General features: G+C 35.2%; 1 protein-coding gene across 1 annotated transcript in view; it reads left to right on the forward strand.

The window, feature by feature from the left end:
- Positions 1–18,224, forward strand: part of IPO8 (importin 8) — a 67,497-nt gene that overhangs the window by 36,665 nt on the left and 12,608 nt on the right. The window contains exons 17-20 of the mRNA XM_004052914.4: positions 3,033–3,099; positions 6,695–6,820; positions 7,498–7,595; positions 10,558–10,653. Of these exons, the coding sequence (XP_004052962.1) occupies positions 3,033–3,099; positions 6,695–6,820; positions 7,498–7,595; positions 10,558–10,653 (387 nt within the window). The remainder of the gene's footprint in view (positions 1–3,032; positions 3,100–6,694; positions 6,821–7,497; positions 7,596–10,557; positions 10,654–18,224) is intronic.

Consider the following 18,224-nt stretch of genomic DNA (forward strand, 5'->3'; position numbering starts at 1 on the left):
CCACTCACTGCAAGCTCCGTCTCCTGGATTCACGCCATTCTCCTGCCTCAGCCTCCTGAGTAGCTGGGACTACAGGTGCCCGCCACCACGCCCAGCTAATTTTTTTGAATTTTTTTTATTAGAGACGGGGTTTCACCTTGTTAGCCAGGATGGTCTCGATCTCCTGACCTCGTGATCCGCCCGCCTTGGCCTCCCAAAGTGCTGGGATTACAGGTGTGAGCCACCGTGCCCAGCCGTAGCTGTTGGTTTATCCTGTGTTTATGACGTGCCAATGGAAGATGACTTGGTTTTTTTTTTTTATTTGTTTGAGACAAGTCTTGCTCAGAGACAAGTCTTGCTCTGTTGCCCAGGCCGGAGTGCAGTGACACAATCTCAGCTCACTTCAACCTTGGCCTCCCGGTTCAAATGATTGTCCTGCCTCAGCCTCCCGAGTAGCTGCCTGCCACCACGCCAGTCTAATTTTTGTATTATTAGCGGAGAAGGGGTTTCACCATGTTGGCCTGGCAGTCCTGGAACTGCTGACCTGAAGCGATATGCCCGCCTTGGCTTCTCAAAGTGCTGGGATTATAGGCATGAGCCACTATGCCCGGCTGACTTGGTTCTTAAAAATGGCTTGATAAGGCCCGGCGCAGTGGCTCACGCCTGTAATCCCAGCACTTTGGGAGGCTGAGGTGGGCGGATCACGAGGTCAGGAGATCGAGACCATCCTGGCTAACACAGTGAAACCCCATCTCTACTAAAAATACAAAAAATTAGCCTGGCGTGGTGGCGGGCGCCTGTAGTCCCAGCTACTTGGGAGGCTGAGGCAGAATGGCATGAACCCGGGAGGCGGAGCTCACAATGAGCCGAGATCATGCCATTGCACTCCAGCCTGGGGGACAGAGCGAGACTCTGTCTCCAAAAAAAAGGCTTGATACTCTTCTGGACTAGTCTTCATTTGCCTAAAGGGCTTAATTTTTATTTTCATTATTTTATTTTTTTGTCCTTCTGTATTGAAACTATATGGTCCTCTTGGTAACAGTGAGATGTTCCAAATTAAATTACAAGTAAACTTAAGGGATAGTTCTTTTGTCTTATACTTAGGACTTGTATTTTAAGTTTGAAGAGACCTTAGAAATCACCTCGTCCAGTTTTCACAAGTGTGTGTGGGGCGTAGTAGAATGAGCTGCAGGGATAGTTTAAAAACAAAACAGCGTCTTTTCTGTTTTTATTTTTTCTCTTGATATTAAATTTATTTTGAATTCCAAATAATGTTAAAGGGACAGGTGAACTTATTGTGATTATCAAGAGAGGCATGGGTGAAAATTGAGACACACTAATATAGCATCCTTACCTAAAGACAAAAAAAACCTAAAGCCTTCAGCTAAATGGCTTTACCAAGGCCATGAATAATTACAGGCAAAACCAACTGGAATCTTGGTCTCCTGACCAAGATTCTGAGCTTTAACTTATTAAAAGCAAACTTTGAAAACAATATTTCCTTAAAAGGAAAAACCACATTTATGAAACACTGACAAATAGTGTATGAAACAAAAAATTGTGAATCTAAAATAGGTGCTTAAGCATATGCATTTTTGTTTAATGGTTTTAAGCATATTGACAGTTTTTTGAAGTGGGAAATTTTGGATCATTTGAACCTTAAGACAGTAGTTTAAGTTGAATATTAGAATATACTTGACAGTTGAAATAGGACATTTACACGAAAAATGTAACCCGTCATAGATTTTAACTTATTTTAAAATATTTGATACCAACATATGTTGAAAAATTCAAAAGATGTGAAAAGAAAATTCAGTGAAATTTTACCTTCTCACTCAACTCCCCAGCTATCTAATTCTCCTCTCTGGAAGCAGCTATTTTTTCCCTTTTTTTTAAACCAGGTTTTTGGGTCCTTCTAGAGATTTTTCTATTAACATATAAGCAAAAAGTGAATGTGTATATTTTTCTTTTACGAAAATGATAGCATGCTATACACAGTTTTTATTTACCATTTTTAACTTAATATATCTTGATGATCCTTCCATGTCAATCAATAAAGTTATATATTTTTAATGGTTGCTTAATATTCCCTTGTATGATGTGTCAAATTTATTTCACCAGTCCTGGTTTAGTGGATATAATTTAACTGTCTCTTGTTTAAATGGGCATTTGATTGCTAGTAATCACAAACATTGCTGAAATGAATGAATGGCCTTTTATGTGTCATTTTGCACACATAATACGTGTGAAGGGTAAATCCCTTGAAGTGGAATTGCTGGTTTGCATCGTGATTTGTATGGGTAAGTTTGAAGGATGTTGCCAACTTGTCCTTCATTGTGTATACCATTTACACTCCAGAAATCAATATACAACAGGGTCTTTCTTCCCAGCCCCATAATTGTGATCATTTCCAGTCTTAATAGGTCAAAATTGTTAATGTTGCACTTGGAATTTGTACTCTTACCATGTATTATAACGAACAACTTTTTATAAACACAGGCAAAGATTATAAAAAAAGAAACACATTTGTTTTCTATTGTATTTCAATTTTTAAAAATTCACTAATTTTATGTAGGGGGAATTTGATCTTTGTGATACCATTTGGAAATATTTCACTCATTTTTTTTTTTTACTTCCCCATGCCCCATGCAAAATTCTTTAATTTTTTAGTCAGATGATTTCTTTCTTTTCATTTCTTATTTCTGGGCTTTGAGTCACTTTCCCTTTTCAGGATTATACAATAATTCTTTTTATTCTATTTTTTTATGGTTTATTTCTTCACACTGAAATCTTTTATCTATTAGGAATTTATTTTGGCATAAAATATATGGTAAGGAACTAATAAAAATTGTTATGGATTTTACCCCCATTTCTGTCAGTCTGTTTTTCAAATTTTCTGATTATTCTTGCATGTTTAGTTTTTCACATGAAGTTTAGAATTGTCAAGTTACCGTCTCAAAAATGTCCTCGATATTTTTATTGGCACAATATTAAATTTATATATTAACTTAATTATGATAATTTTAAGCTTAATATTTAACATTTATCTTTAGATTACCCAGCAGTTAGAGAATATCTGTCTACGGATCATTGATCTTGTTCTGCAGAAACATGTAATTGGTAAGTTCAAAGGTTAAATAAAAAGATAAATTGAAAAAATTTTAAAAATTTGAACTCAAAGTATAATTTTAGCCCTTCAGATTTAACAAGATGGACAATTTTGAGAAAGAGAAGCATAATCACTTTAATTTTTGGATGTCCTTTGTAGTGTTAAATATCTGTATTTTCATTCAGAGATAAAAAATTATACATCCAACGAAGAATTTTTGATTTTAGAATTTTAAAGGACAGTAATTTTAAATTGTACATTGCTAAAAATGAACTGGGATGAGGTTTAGGTGAGGTTACCTTAATCTGGGATTGAAAAATGTTTAATAGGCATTTTTTAAAAACAGAAATGTGAAATGGCTGGGCACCGTGGCTCACACCTGTAATCTCAGTAGTTTGGGAGGCTGAGGTGGGTGAATTGCTTGAGCCCAGAAGTTCAAGACCAGCCAGTGCAACATGGTGAAACACTGTCTCTACAAAAAATAAAAAAAATTAGCTGAGTGTGGTGGCATGTGTCTGTGGTGCCAGCTACTCTGTAGGCTGAGGTGGGAGGATCACATGAGCCTGGCAGGTAGAGGCTGCCATGAATTGTGATTGTGCCACTGCACTCCCCCTGGGCAACAGAGTGAGATCCTGTCTCAAAGTATGAATTAATTGTCCTATTATCTATTATGGTACCTGACTTCTGAGTAGAATCAGTAACTAATGCTAGATGTTACAAGCTGATGGGAATTTTGTAGAGGAGGTGAGTCTTCCATCGTATTCAAGCATTTTGAAGATGCTAGCCCCACGTCATGTGGGTGTGATAGAGATGCAAGCTGTGTAGTACTCAGATAGAAGGATGCAGGAAAAGCCTGTCTCTGATTAAGAGCAGTTGTCTCCAGGCTTTTTATTGTTCACTCTGTTAATAAAAAGTTGAGCATGCACTGCTAATATATGTGAATAATATTTGAAGAGTACTTGAATATAACATGGTAGATATAAACAGTGGGATACTATTCAGCCTTAAAAAGGAAATCCTGTCATTTGTGACAACATGGGTGAACCTGGAGTACATTATGCTAAGTGAAATAAGCCAGGCACAGAAAGACAGATACCACAAGATCTCAAACTCATAGAAAGAAGAGAATTTAGTTAGCAGGAAGTGGAGGGAGGGGAGATGTTGGTCAAAATGGTGACCATAGTTAATAACCATGTATTATATACTTGAAAATTGCTAAGAGTAGATTTTAAGTGGTGTCACCACAAAAAGGTATGTGAAGTAATGGATGCCAGATTTAGTCATTCCACAAAATACATGTGTTTCAAGACGGTGTATAAATCATAAATACAATTTTTATTTGTCAATTAAAAAATAAATATTTTTTAAAAGTACATCTTTCAGTAAAAAGACCAGTGGTTGCCAGGGCTTGGGGATGGGAGAGAGGGAAGGATGAATAGGTAGAGCACAGAAGTTTTATGCAGTGAAACTACTCTGTATGATACAATAATGATGAATACGTCACTATACATTTGTCAAAACCCTTAGAATGAACAATGCAGAGTGAACCTTAATGTAAACTATGGCCTTTAATTAATAATAAAAGAATTTCTGAAAGTTCTGTTTTGGCTTATTTCACTTAACATAGTGTGTCCATCTCTGTTGTTGCAAATAATAGGATTTTCTTTTTTTTTTTTAAGGTGGACTAGTACTCCATCATGTATATATACCACATTTTCTTTATCTGTTCATCTGTCAGTGGACACTTAGGTATTTTCATATCTTGGTTATTGTGAAACATGCTTTAGTGAACATAGGAGGGCACATTACCTCTTCAAGATCCTGATTTTAATTCCTTTGGATATATACCCAGTACTAGGATGACTTGATCATATGATAGTTCTATCTTTAATTTTTTGAGGAACCTTCATACTGCTTTCCACAGTGGCTGTTTTTTACTCTCTCACCAAGAGTATACAACAGTTTCCTTTTTCTCTACATCCCCTCCAGCATTTAACTTTCATCTTTTTGATAATAGACATCCTCGTAGATATGATGTGGTTTTGATTGCATTTCCCTGATGATTAGTGATTTAAAATATTTTTTTGTATACTTGTTGGCCATTTTTATATCATCTTTTGAGAAATATCCATTCAGTTCCTTTGCCCATTTTTAAGTTGGGTTATTTTCTTTCTACTGAATGGTTTGAGTTCCTTATATATTTTGGATATTAAATCTTCATTTGATATAGATTATAAATATTTTCTCTCATTTTGGAGGTTGTCTGTTCTGTGAATTGTTTTCTTTGCTATGCAAAAGCCTTTTAGTTTGATGTAATCCTATTTTGTCTGTTTTTGCTTTTGTTGTGTGTGCTTTGGGGTCATATCCTCATATCAAAAAAAAAAAAAAAAAAATCATTCCCTGGACCAGTGTTCCAAGTTTCCATGAAGCTTTTCCCCTGTGTTTTTTTCTAGTAGTTTTATCATGTCAGATCTTAGAGCTTAAGTATTTAATTAATTTCAAGTAGATTTTTGTATGTGGTGTAAGATGAGGGTCTAATTTGATTTTCTGCAAATGGATATTTAGTTTTCCCAGTGCCATTTATTGAAGAGACTGTCCTTTCTCCATTGTGTGTTTTTAGCATCTTTGTTGAAAATTAATTGACCCTAAATGGGTAGATTTACTTTTGGGCTTTGTAATCGGTTCCATTGGTCTGTGTGTCTGTTTTTATCCCGGTGCCATGCTAGAACTTTTAGAAATTCCATATTTAGATAATTTATTTTTCAAATTATTTTCTTACATAAGTTATTTATCAATATTTGTAATTTCCATTTTATTTTGCTAGCTTTTGAATATATTAAGTTTTAAGTAATGTTAGAGAAACTTTAATCAAGTTTCCAGGGTGACCACTAGTTTTTATAAGAGGAAAAAGCTTTCAAGTTAGACTTCTTTGCTCAGTGGTATGGTAGGAACTATTTGAAATTTTTGTTGAGATTTGTGTTTCCTGGCTGTACGTGTAGATATAATTTACTTTTGACTGAGGATAATGATATTTGTGAGTATAAGAACATTTCCTTTGAACTCTTCTACTTTATAGTGGGTCTTATTGTCTTGATTAACTTGAAGAATACTGTACGTTTTACAAGTTTTGTAAATTGACAAAATACTGCCCAGTATATAGTTGTTAGTAAAAGTATAAATTTGAGATAGGTAGATACTTTAGTCTGATATAATTAAGCTCTCCAAAGAATATTATTAATTATTTGTACATTTTAAATCCTCGACATAAATGAGGAATGATAATCTATTCCTTCTTGTATCTATTTCTAATACAGTTTTATATAGATTATAAAATAGAAAAAAACTTTATTTTTTCAATAGTATAAGAAAGTTTAGTGAAAACAAATTTTTGCCTTGCCTTATTGAACAGAGGGGCAGATCTTGGTAAGAAATGGAAGGAGGCAGATACATAGCCGAAGATACAAATACTGAGAAAGGGAGGCTTATGAGTGCATTGGATAGAGGAGGACTCTGTGTGCGTAGGTAGTCTAAACCCTCCTCTGTGTGGTCTTTGTTTTAACTTTTGCTACTTCCTAGCATTCTAACTAGAGATTTTCTTTCTTCTAGAATTCTATGAAGAAATTCTTTCCCTGGCATACAGTTTAACCTGCCACAGTATTTCCCCTCAAATGTGGCAGCTTCTAGGTATACTATATGAAGTGTTTCAGCAGGATTGCTTTGAATACTTTACAGGTATGGCTTTGACCATATAAAATTTTTGCTTTTCTGTGTCTAGATATTACTTCCTGTTGACACCTGAAATAAAAACACATATGATTCCAATATTGATCAGAAAATGTTTTTATTTCCCGGTCACATAAAAGCTGGGGCTATTGTAGCAGTGTTTTTCAGCCCTAGGTATATAGGCAGAGGAGGTAGGCTGTATTTCTTATTGAGTCTTAAGTTAGTTTATGACCAGAGCATATATCCATATATTAATTTAATAAGTATTTTATGGACACCAACTATATTCCAAGCCCTATTCTAATCTCAGCAATCCAGCAGTGAGCAAAATAAACAGGCTTTGCCCTTTTGAAGCTTACATTCTAATGGGGATGATGGGAGGGTAGGGAATCACTCAGACAAATGAGCAAGAAAATATAAAATATGTCAGATAGGGATGAGTGTGCAGTGGAGAAAGGGAAAAAATTCAGCACAATTACTTCATAAATGATGAGCATCTTAGTCTTTCTGCTCCACATTTTCCCCATCTATAAATACACATCAGACTTATTACTTTCATTTCTAGCCTTTTGTGGTTGCATGGGAAGATACTAATGTGTGGGTGCTACAGAAATATGGTTTCAGTGGGAATAATTTATTTCTATTTCTGTCACTCAAGTCTCATTGGGATTTTGATTTTTTTTCAGACATGATGCCTCTCCTGCATAATTATGTGACAATAGATACAGATACCTTACTATCAAATGCAAAACATTTAGAAATTCTTTTTACAATGTGTAGGAAGGTAAGCATGACCTAATCTATTGTTTCAGTGGTTCTTAACTAATGTTTGCCTGTTTTGCTTCAGGATACTTTTTCAGTTTGTTTCTTACACATTTAGTTCTGCATTATCTTCATCAACATATATTTTTTCATTTGTATTTTTAAAAGGATCTTTGGGATTTGAAAGTTTCATATTGTATGTCGTGCTTATGAATGTTTGCCACTTCTATATCTGTACTTTTTACTTTTTGTTTTTTCTTTTGGACATGAATTTTCTACTTGATTAAAGTGCTAGGAAAATTAACCACACGTTTTGTTAATCAGTGACAAATGGAATGATCTTTTTTATTTTTTAATTTAATGTATATATTGGAAGTCACTAGATGTAGGTAATTTGAGCATAAACAACATAAGATAAAAATTATAATAGTTGGAAAAGCATCATTTAACAAGATAATCTATAATCTACAATCTACATAATGGCTACTGTTATCCTTATACACAAACATGATTGTCTACCATATTGTCTTTGCCACAAGATAGATTTGGCCCACTATTGGTTATCTTTTGGGATCTTTGGCTAAATAACGTTTTTCTTCTCCTTTAGGTAGATAAATAAGTAAATATATACATACACACACACACACATATAAATATGAAACTGAAACTATATTGCATAAAGCTGGCAGGCAGATTTTATAAAGCTCAAATAACCAGAAACCAAAACGTTTGGCCATAGAGCTGGGAGTGAAATAGCTAGTGTACAACCCTCCCAACACACTTCTGTTTTCCTTACCAGAAGGGGTGTACCCAAAATCTGGTAAGAGCTCTGCACTGATAATCAGTAGATCTGGTTTAGGTCTAAGTCTCAGTTCAGTTCTAAAGAGTCAGGGAAATTTTGGGAAGTCAGTAAGCTACTTCAGGTATAAAGTGAAGGGGCTGAACTGTGAGTTGTAATGATTCATTTACCTCTGTGGATAACCCATGTTGTTAAATCATAATCACCGGGCAGTCTTCAGTTTTCCCTGTTAGAGAGGTAGCTGATAGAGAAAGAGGGAAAGAAACAAGTAAAACAGTTCTGTGTATTCCATTAGTAATTCACAGCTTCCCCTGTATATTTGCAGATATAGTAAAATTGATGTTCACAATGATTTCCTTATGCTTATCAAGTAGTTAAAATATATTTCATATTCTTTTATGAATATGAAATACTAGTTTTAATACTAGCTAATATTTGTTGAATTCTTATTGTATACCAGCCATTTTCTAAGCACTTTCTATAATACTAACCTTTATGACAGTATGAGGAAGGTATCACATTTGTATCAAAAGGAAACTAAAGACATAATTTCTTGCACTGTGCCTGAGGTTAGGAAATAGTTGCAATCACATAGCTACTATGTGTTGGAGCCAGATTTGAACCTAATCTGACTCCAGAGCCTATTTAAAAAATTACAAGATACATTTTTGTTTTCTTTCCTTTTGGCAAACCAAAACAAATGGTCCCCAAGTAAATGCAATTTTGAGAAAAGGGAGTAATTATTTTTCTTTCTGTATCATACGACCCCATGAAGTAGGTTCTTTTATTCCCATTTTATAGATGGGGACAGTAAAAGAGGTTAAGTAACTTTTCTAAAAACACAGCTAATAAGTGGAAGAGCTGCGGTTTGAACCTAAGCAGCCTGGTTCCAGAGTCCATTCACATTTAGAAGCTAGACTGTGGTATACTGTCCTAGAGATAGCATTTTAAATTTATGTAAATACAGTTGACTCTTGGCTTTGCCTGATATCTGCTTATCATTCAGCTCACTATTTTCCAGCTTCCAAAATGTGTATTGCTGTTCTCTCTACTTTTTTCTGTCTTTGTATATGTACATCTTTAAAATTTCTCTGTTGTCATTTTGATAGCATTTTGGGAGAGAATGAAATTAAATGGGAATGTTAAATCTGTCAGAATTATCTGGAATTTCTTAATTCATTTTTCTTAAATTTTATTTTTCTAGAAAATCATCTAACCTGAGTTTTTAAATATAAAGAATATAGTGTTCTTTATAGTATTATTTCTAATCTGTCTTTTGTCTGTATTTGTCTCTTTCCTAATATTTTTAATGTTTTGCTTTTTTTTTCTTCTTAAAAATAACTTATATAAAAGGTGCTTACTTCATTAAGTCTTTTTTTTTCAATGAATTTGCTTTTGGTTCTCTCTGTTACCTCTTTTTGTCTATATTTTAAATTTCTGGCCCACCCTTATTTCTTTAAGTCTGTTCTTTTTCTTATGTCTTATATTTGAATCATTAATTTATTCTTTTTACCTTAAACAATTTTTAATATAAGCATGCTCTAGGAACATTTTGGGAATCTTATTATAAGGCAGTCATATTCCACATTTTACGTATGAACATGTGCATTGTGGAATTGTTTATAATAGTGAAAATACAGAATTAATAATAGGGGAACTGTCTGATAACTTTGTTATATTCACCTACTGTCTATATTGTATAGTTATAAATGGTTACAATGTCCATGAAAAATATTCCTAATTATTAAGTTCATGTTGGAGAATTGGAAGGTATGTAATATGAAATTATGGTGGTTATGAAAAAAATGGGTTCATATGGACCAGGATTCAAAAGGAACAGAAAAATAGTTTCATTGTTTAATAAGAAGATTATTTTGTTTTGGTTTTGATTTCATTTTTTAGTTTTGGTGCCTTTAAAGGGAAGCTTCATTTATGTGGAAAATTAGCTCATATAGTCTACTTTATTAATCCAAGGTCAAATAAGTGAATTATTGCTCCTGATAAGAAATGAGATGATAGATGGAATTTATTTTGACCGTTCTTCTTTGGGTTGGTGAGGTAAACTTGCACAGCAAGCAAAGCTGTGGTTCCTATGGCTGAATTTATATGGGACATTTGTGCATGTGGACTTGATTAACCTCTATGCAGTGCCACTTACTGCTGAGCTAAATTGTAATTACTGCAGGTACTATGTGGAGATGCAGGAGAAGATGCAGAGTGTCATGCAGCTAAACTTCTGGAAGTCATCATTCTTCAGTGCAAAGGAAGGGGAATTGATCAGGTAATATATGTCTAGAAAGTGCCTTACTTGAGGGTTACATTTGAAGTTTACATGCCTGCTTGACTTTTCATTTATATTATGATGAAAAATGGAAAGGACAGCCTATAGATTGTGCTTTCTGGTGCAAATCCTGTTTAAATGACAAAAAGAGCCAGGTAGTTTGGAAACCGTACCTTGCATTGTAGCTGAAAAAGGTATGCACAGAAAAATATGTAATAATATTAGGGGCTATCAAAAAAATAATGAAGGAAATGTATAAATTCTACTCAGTTGGAGTCTCAGAGATTTCATGTTCCCTTTGTTTTTGTGTATCCTATTTAAATACTCCTAGGTACCTTTTCTAACCAGAAATTAAGGTACTATAGAAAAAAATATTTCTTGACCATTTTAAAAGGCTAAATTTTATACTTTATATTTTTCATGTTATAAATTTTTAATCTTTTTTCGACAAGATTAATGCAATTTTTGATACTATTGTGGTATGTTCAATAACTAAGAAAAATGTTGAAATATTCAAGTAAAATTGAATTTTTCTTTTCTGTAAGTTTTGCTTTATGTATTTCTTATAATAGTTTTGAGATATAATTCACGTTCCGTACATTTCATCCATTTAAAGTGTATACATACATGGTTTTTAGTGTATTCAAAGAATTGTGCAACTGTTACACAATTTTAGAACATTTCATCACCCGTCTCCCAAAAAACTCATTAACAGTCACTCGCCCCAAGCTCTGGGCAACCACTATGACTTTGTCTCTATAGATTTGCTTATTCTGGGCATTTGATGTAAATGTAATCATCTTATATGTGGTCCTTCGTGACTGGCTTCTTTCACTTGTCATAGGTTTTCAAGGTTCATCTGTGTGGTAGTGTCTATTGGTACTTTATTTCTTTTAATGCCAAATAATATTTCATTGTATGGTTAAATCACATTTTATCCATTCATCAGTTGTTGGTCATTTGGGTTATTTTTACTTTTTGGCTATTATGAATAGTGCTGTTAGGAACTTTTGTGTACAAGTTTTTGTGTGAATATGTTTTCATTTCCTGGGAGTGGAATATGGTCATTCTGTGTTTAATCATTTGAGGGACTGTCAAACTGTTTTTAAAGCAGCTGCACCATTTTCCATTCCTACAGTAATGATAGCGGGTTCCAATTTCTTTGTGTTTTTGCCAGCACTTATTTCATTTGTGAAGTAGTGTCTCATTGTGGTTTTTATTTGCATTTTTATGATGGCTAATGATCTTGAGCATGTTTCATGTACTGATTAGCCTTTTGTATATCTTTTTTTGGAGAAATGTCTAAACCGGATCATTTGCTCATTTGTAATTATTTGTCTATTTATTGAGTTGTTGGAGTTCATTATATATTCTACATTGAAGCCTGTTATCGGGTATCATTTGCAAAATTTTCTCCCAATTTGTCTTGATGGTGTCCTTTAAAGCACAAATGTTTTTAATTTTGATGATGTCCGTTAATTTTTTTTTTTTATTGCTTGTGGTTGGTGTCTTTTTTTTTTTTTTTTTTTTTTTTTTTGGAGACAGGGTCTCATTCTATCACCTGGGCTGGAGTGCAGTGGCACAGTCTTGGCTCACTGCAGCCTTGACCTCCAAATCCTCCCACCTTAGCCTCCTGAGTAGCTGGGACTGCAGGCACGTGCTACTACACCTGGGTAATTTTTGTAGAAAAGTCCTGGGACTACAGGTATGAGCCACTGTACCCAGCCGTTGTCATGTTTAAGAAACATTGCTAGCTCCAGTGTCATGAAGATTTATCCTCTTTTGTTCTAAGAGTTTTATAGTTTTTTTCTTATATTTAGGTCTTGATCTATTTTGAGTTAATTTTTGTACATAATATGAGGAGAGGGTCTGCATTTTAATTCTTTTGCATGTAGTTACGAAGTTGTTTGAGCACCATTTGTGGAAAAGACTATTTTTTCCCCATTGAATTGTCTTGGCATTCTTGTCAAATCAGTTGACTGTAATGTGAGGGTTTTTTCTGGACTCAGTCTATTTGATTTATGTACTTATCTGTTCTTATTCCAGTACTGCATTGTCTTTATTACTTTAGCTTTGTAGTAAGTTTTGAAGTCGGGAGGTTTGAGTCCTGTAGCTGCATTCTTTTGTGAGATTGTTTTGGCTAGACAGGGTCCGTTAAATTTTCATACGAGTTTTAGGATCCGTTTGTCAATTTCAGTAAATTAGCCAGCTGGGATTGTGACAGGCATTGTGCTGAATCTGTAGATTAGTTTGAGAAGTACTTCTGTTTTAAAAATAGTCTTTCAATCCCTGAACGTGGGGTGACTTTCTTTTATTTAGGTTTTCTTTAATTTCTTTCAACAATGTTTGGTTGTTATCAGAGTATAAGTTTTTCAATTCTATTCCTAAAATATTTTTATATATTTTCTTTTTGACGCTACTGTAAATGGAGTTGTTTTATTTTCAGGTTTGTTGCCAGTGTGTAGAAATATAATTGTTTTTGCATGTTTATCTTGTATCCTGCAACCTTGCTGAACTGATTTATTAGTTTTAATGGTGGTTTAGTGGATTCTTTAGAATTTTCTGTAAGCAGGATCATATTATCTACAAATAAGAGTTTTACCTTTCCAGTTTGGGTGCCTCTTATTTTTCTTGACTAATTGCCCTGGCTAGAAGCTGGAGTGCAATGTTGAATAGCTATGATGAAAAGAGACATCTCATCTTGTTCCTGGTCTTAGGAGGGAACACATTCAGTCTTTCACCATTAAGTCTGATGTTACCTGTGGGCTTTTCATATATGCCTTTTTGTCAGGTTCAGTTCTTGACTGTTGCTAACTTGTTGCTTTTATCATGAAAGGGTGTTGAATTTTGCTGAATGCTTTTTTCTGCATCTATTGAGATGATCATGTAGTTTTTGTCCTTTTAGAATAGAGATGTATTGCATTAATTAATTTTCAGATTTTAAATCAAACTTGCATTCCTGGTATAAATCACACTTATCAAATATGATCTCTGTATATATTTCTAGATTAAATTTCCTGGTAGTTTTTAAAAAGTATTTTTGTGTCTATGTGCATAATATATATTGATCTCTAACTTTCTTTTCTTTTGATGTTTTTTGTCTGGCTTTGGTATCAGAGTATTGTTGGACTCATTGAATGAGCTGGGAAGCGTTCATCCTTTCTCTTTGTTCAAAGAGTTGTGAAGAATTGCTCTTCTTTTTTAAATGTTTGGTAGAATTTAGCAGTGAAACTATCTGGGCCTATTTTTGTCTGTGTTTGTTTTGTTTTGTTTTCGGTGGGTAGTTTTAAATGGCCAATTCAGTCTCTTTGTTATAGATCTATTTGTAGTTTACATTTCTTTTTAAATTCATTTCAGTAGTTTGCATCTTGGAATTTTTCAACGTAATTTATCTAATTCGTTGCATGTGGTTCATAGTATTTCCTTATGTCTTTTTGTTTCTGTAGGTTCCATAGTAATGACCCTGTTTTGTTCCTGGGTTTAGTAATTAGAGTCTTCTCTCTTTTTTTCTTAGTTGACTAAAAGTTTATCAATTTTGATTTTTTCAAAGAGCTAACTTTTGGTTTTGTTCTCTATTTTTCTGTTTTCCATTTCATTAGTTTCCACTCTAATCCTTATTTTTTCCCGTCTGCTTGCTTTTTGTTTAGTTGTTCTTTTTCCAGTGTTTTAAAGTAACAGGTTAGATTATTGATTTGAGATGTTTGCTTACACTTCTTAAGTCCACAATTTCTATTTGGTTCTCTCTCTCTCTTTTTTTTTTTTTTTTGAGATGAAGTCTTGCTGTGTTACCCAGGCTGGAGTGCAGTGGCGCAATCTTGGCTTACTGCAACCTCCGCCTCCTGGGTTCAAGTGATTCTCGAGCTTCAACCTCCCAAGTAGCTGGTATTACAGGCGTGTGCCATCACACCCTGCTAATTTTTGTTTTTCTAGTAGAGATGGGGTTTCGCCATGTTGGCCAGGCTGATCTCGAACTCCTGACCTCAGGTGATCACCAGCCTCAGCCTCCCAAAGTGCTGGGATTACAGGCGTGAGCCACCACACCTGGCCTGGTTCTCTTTTACAATGCCTGTATCTTTACTGTAATTTTATCTTTGAGATATTGTCTCATAGCTTTCTTTAACAGTTTATTTTATTCTTTAAGCATTATGATGGCCGATTTGCCGTTTTCAAAGTTCATCTTTGTGGCGGGGCGCAGTGGCTCACGCCTGTAATCCCAGCACTTTGGGAGGCTGAGGCGGGTGGATCACCTGAGGTTAGGAGTTTGAAACCAGCCTGGCCAACATGGTGAAACCCTGTCTCTACTAAAAATACAAAAATCACCTGGGCATGGTGGCATGCGCCTGTAATCCCAGCTACTTGGGAGGCTGAGTCAGGAGAATCACTTGAACCCAAAGGCGGAGGTTGCAGTGAGCCAAGATTGCGCCATTGCACTCCAGCCTGGGTGATGAGCAAAATTCCTCCGTCTCCAAAAAAAAAAAAAAAAAAAGCCACCAAAAAGCAAAGTACATCTTTGAGGTTTGTTTGGACCTGAGGCGGCTTGCTTTGCCTGTCTCCCTCCTTGGCCATCTCTGGTGAACTGCTGGCCCATCTTTTTGCTCTCAATAGAGCTTCCTTTTATTTACTTACCACCAAAATCTTCATTATTTTTGAGAATGACTTCTGCCTACCCCCAAGCTTTATTGGGGTATTAGTGACAAAAAAAATTATGACCTTTCTAAAAAATCATAAAGTTTTACTGAGATTTATTTAAAAACCTTTTTTTTTTTTTTTTTTTAAATGGAGATTGGATCTCTCTGTTGCCTAGGCTGGAGTGCAATGGTGCAGTCGTATCTCATGGTAACCTCAAATTCCTGGGCCCAGGTGATCCTCCCATCTTACCTCCTGAGTAGCTGGGACTGACTACAGGTATATGCCACCATACCCAGCTCATTTTCAAATTTTTTGTAAAGATGAGGTCTCACTATGTGGTTTTGGCCGCTCTCTAACTCCTGGCTTCAAGTGATCCTCCCCCCTCAGCTTCCCAAAGTTCTGGGATTACAGGTGTGTACTACCACCTGTCCCCGACAGGTATCTTTGAAGGCTCTTTTCTCCCTTTGTTATTATGTACTTTTTAGGTGACATAGTGGAGGTGAAAATAAATTATGATGTTAACAAAATAAGAAGGTAGTAAAGCACAAGACATGAGTGGGGCTAAAGAAGTATTTAGTTCTGTTGACTGGATTTTGGAGGGTTCTGAGCTGTAGGCTTTAATAATGGAAACACAGGTTGGGGAGAGGTTCAGAAGACTATAGAATAAATCCATGCCAAATACTTTAGAATCCATTCTGTATGCCAGAAGCTGGCAAGCTATGGCCTGTGCTGTACCACAGCGTGGTGGAAGGTCAAAGGGGAAGTGGATACATGCGAAGGGGCAAAACCCAGGGGTGTCCTTGCTTTATAACAACCTACTCTCATGGGAACTAGTTCATTCCCACAAAAAGTAATTCAGTTGTGCCAGAATGATAGTGAGAAGTCGCTCGTTACATCACAACAGGAGAATGGCCCCAAGGCATGCATAAGGGGTCGACCACTACCATGACTCAAACACTTCCCACTAGGCCCCACCTCCCAAAACCTGCCACATTGGGGATCAAATTTCAACATGAGTTTCAGGAGGACAAACCATATCGAGACCATAGTAGTATTCAAGAATTTGTGTATCAGAAAGTTAAGGACACAAGGTGATCTCTACTGTTAGTGAAGTTACCATTACAATGCACTCAAGTACAGTTGAAGGACTGTATTGATTGGCATTCCATTCCTCTAAATTTCCTGTAAATTAGTGATTACATTTAGTGTTGTCTTGGATTCAGGTTTGACTCACCAGGCTAGAGTGCAAATGGCATGATCTCGGCTCATGCACTTCATGGGTGATGGTGTGTAATTTTGCTAGGAGGCACAGTATGTCTGGTGGTCTCTCATGATGTTAGTGTTGCTGATGGTGATCTTCTAATTCTGTCATTTCTTCTTTATTAGGTGAAATATTCCTGTAAAGAGAAATGTTTTCTCATAAATTATCAGGTTACTCTGAGAAACAGCTTGAGTATTTCCCTTTATTTACCATTATTCAAGATAAGTTTCTTACCTAGCATTCTCCAAAGATGATCAGTAAAATGTTTTATTATGTTGTTTGGTTTTAAAAATTTTTAGTATCCTTATGAATGTATAGATCTAAATTTACTCTATGTGTTTCAGTGTATTTTAAGTATACATAGTTTCATTTTTGTCCCATGGGAGCCTCTTGAATTTGTCTTATGAGCCCTTTTAACCTGATTCTAATAGTCTTTGGTAGTTTCCTTGCTGTCTTAGTATGACTAGATATTCCAGGCTTATCTTATAGATGTCTCGTCCTAGCCTGGGAAATGGTATTCAAGACTACAAGCTGGGCACAAGGGATAGTCATTGCTATACATATATATCTAAAACATATATATGTATAGTATATATGTGTGTGTATATATATAATATGTACTATTTATATATCATATTAATAAATTGATAATTAGCTACATATATACTAATGCATATTAATGTATATAACTAATATATCACTATATATATATTCATTGATATTGGATTGGTCATTGTTTCTACAAAATAGAGCCAAGAAATATGTTGTTTGGCTTTTTTTAGTCAATAAAACATTAATGTACACAGATAATTCTTTTTTTAATTTTAGATTTGGGGGGTACATGTGCAGGTTTGTTACATGGATATATTGTGTGATGCTGAGGTTTGGGTTTCTGTTGAACCTGTTGTCCAGATAGTGAACACGGTACCCAACAGATCATTTTTCAACCCTTGCCCCATTCTCTCCTTTACCTCTTTTGGAGTCCCCGTACCTATTATTTCCATCTTTATGTCTCTAATACTCTAATATGCACAGATTTTTTTTTCTTTTTTTTTTTTTTGAGATGAAGTCTCGCTCTTGTACCCCAGGCTGGAGTGGAGTGCAAATGGTGCGATCTCGGCTCACTGCAACCTCCATCTCCTGGGTTCAAGTGATTCTCCTGCCTCAGCCTCCTGAGTAGCTGGGATTACAGGCACCTGCCACCACACCCGGCTAATTTTTGTATTTTTAGTAGAGACGGGGGTTTCACCATGTTGGCCAGGCAGGTCTCAAACTCCTGACCTTAGGTGATCCTCCTGCCTCAGCCTCCCAAAGTACTGGGATTACAGGCGTGAACCACTGTGCCTGGCCACACACAGATATTTCTAATTCAGATTCATGACTACATTCTTTATCCTTAACCTACTTGATTCTGTTCTATATCTCCCACACCAAAAATTCTGGTTCTCATCTTAATTACTTGCTTGCTTTATCCTGTTAATGGATACATTTAGTCTCAGACTAATTATACCAACATTGTTACCAAGAAACGGTTACTACTGTTTGTTTCTTTTAGTAGCTCTTTTTATCTCTAAGATATGTTCATCCACTAGCAATATACAGTGAAAATACAAATAATTAAATTTTAAAGTTATTAAAATAATCCTCATTTGGTTGATTCACTTACTTCAATTTATCTTAA

Source organism: Gorilla gorilla, chromosome 10 (assembly GCF_029281585.2).
Source record: "Gorilla gorilla gorilla isolate KB3781 chromosome 10, NHGRI_mGorGor1-v2.1_pri, whole genome shotgun sequence".
Taxonomy (NCBI): domain Eukaryota; kingdom Metazoa; phylum Chordata; class Mammalia; order Primates; family Hominidae; genus Gorilla; species Gorilla gorilla.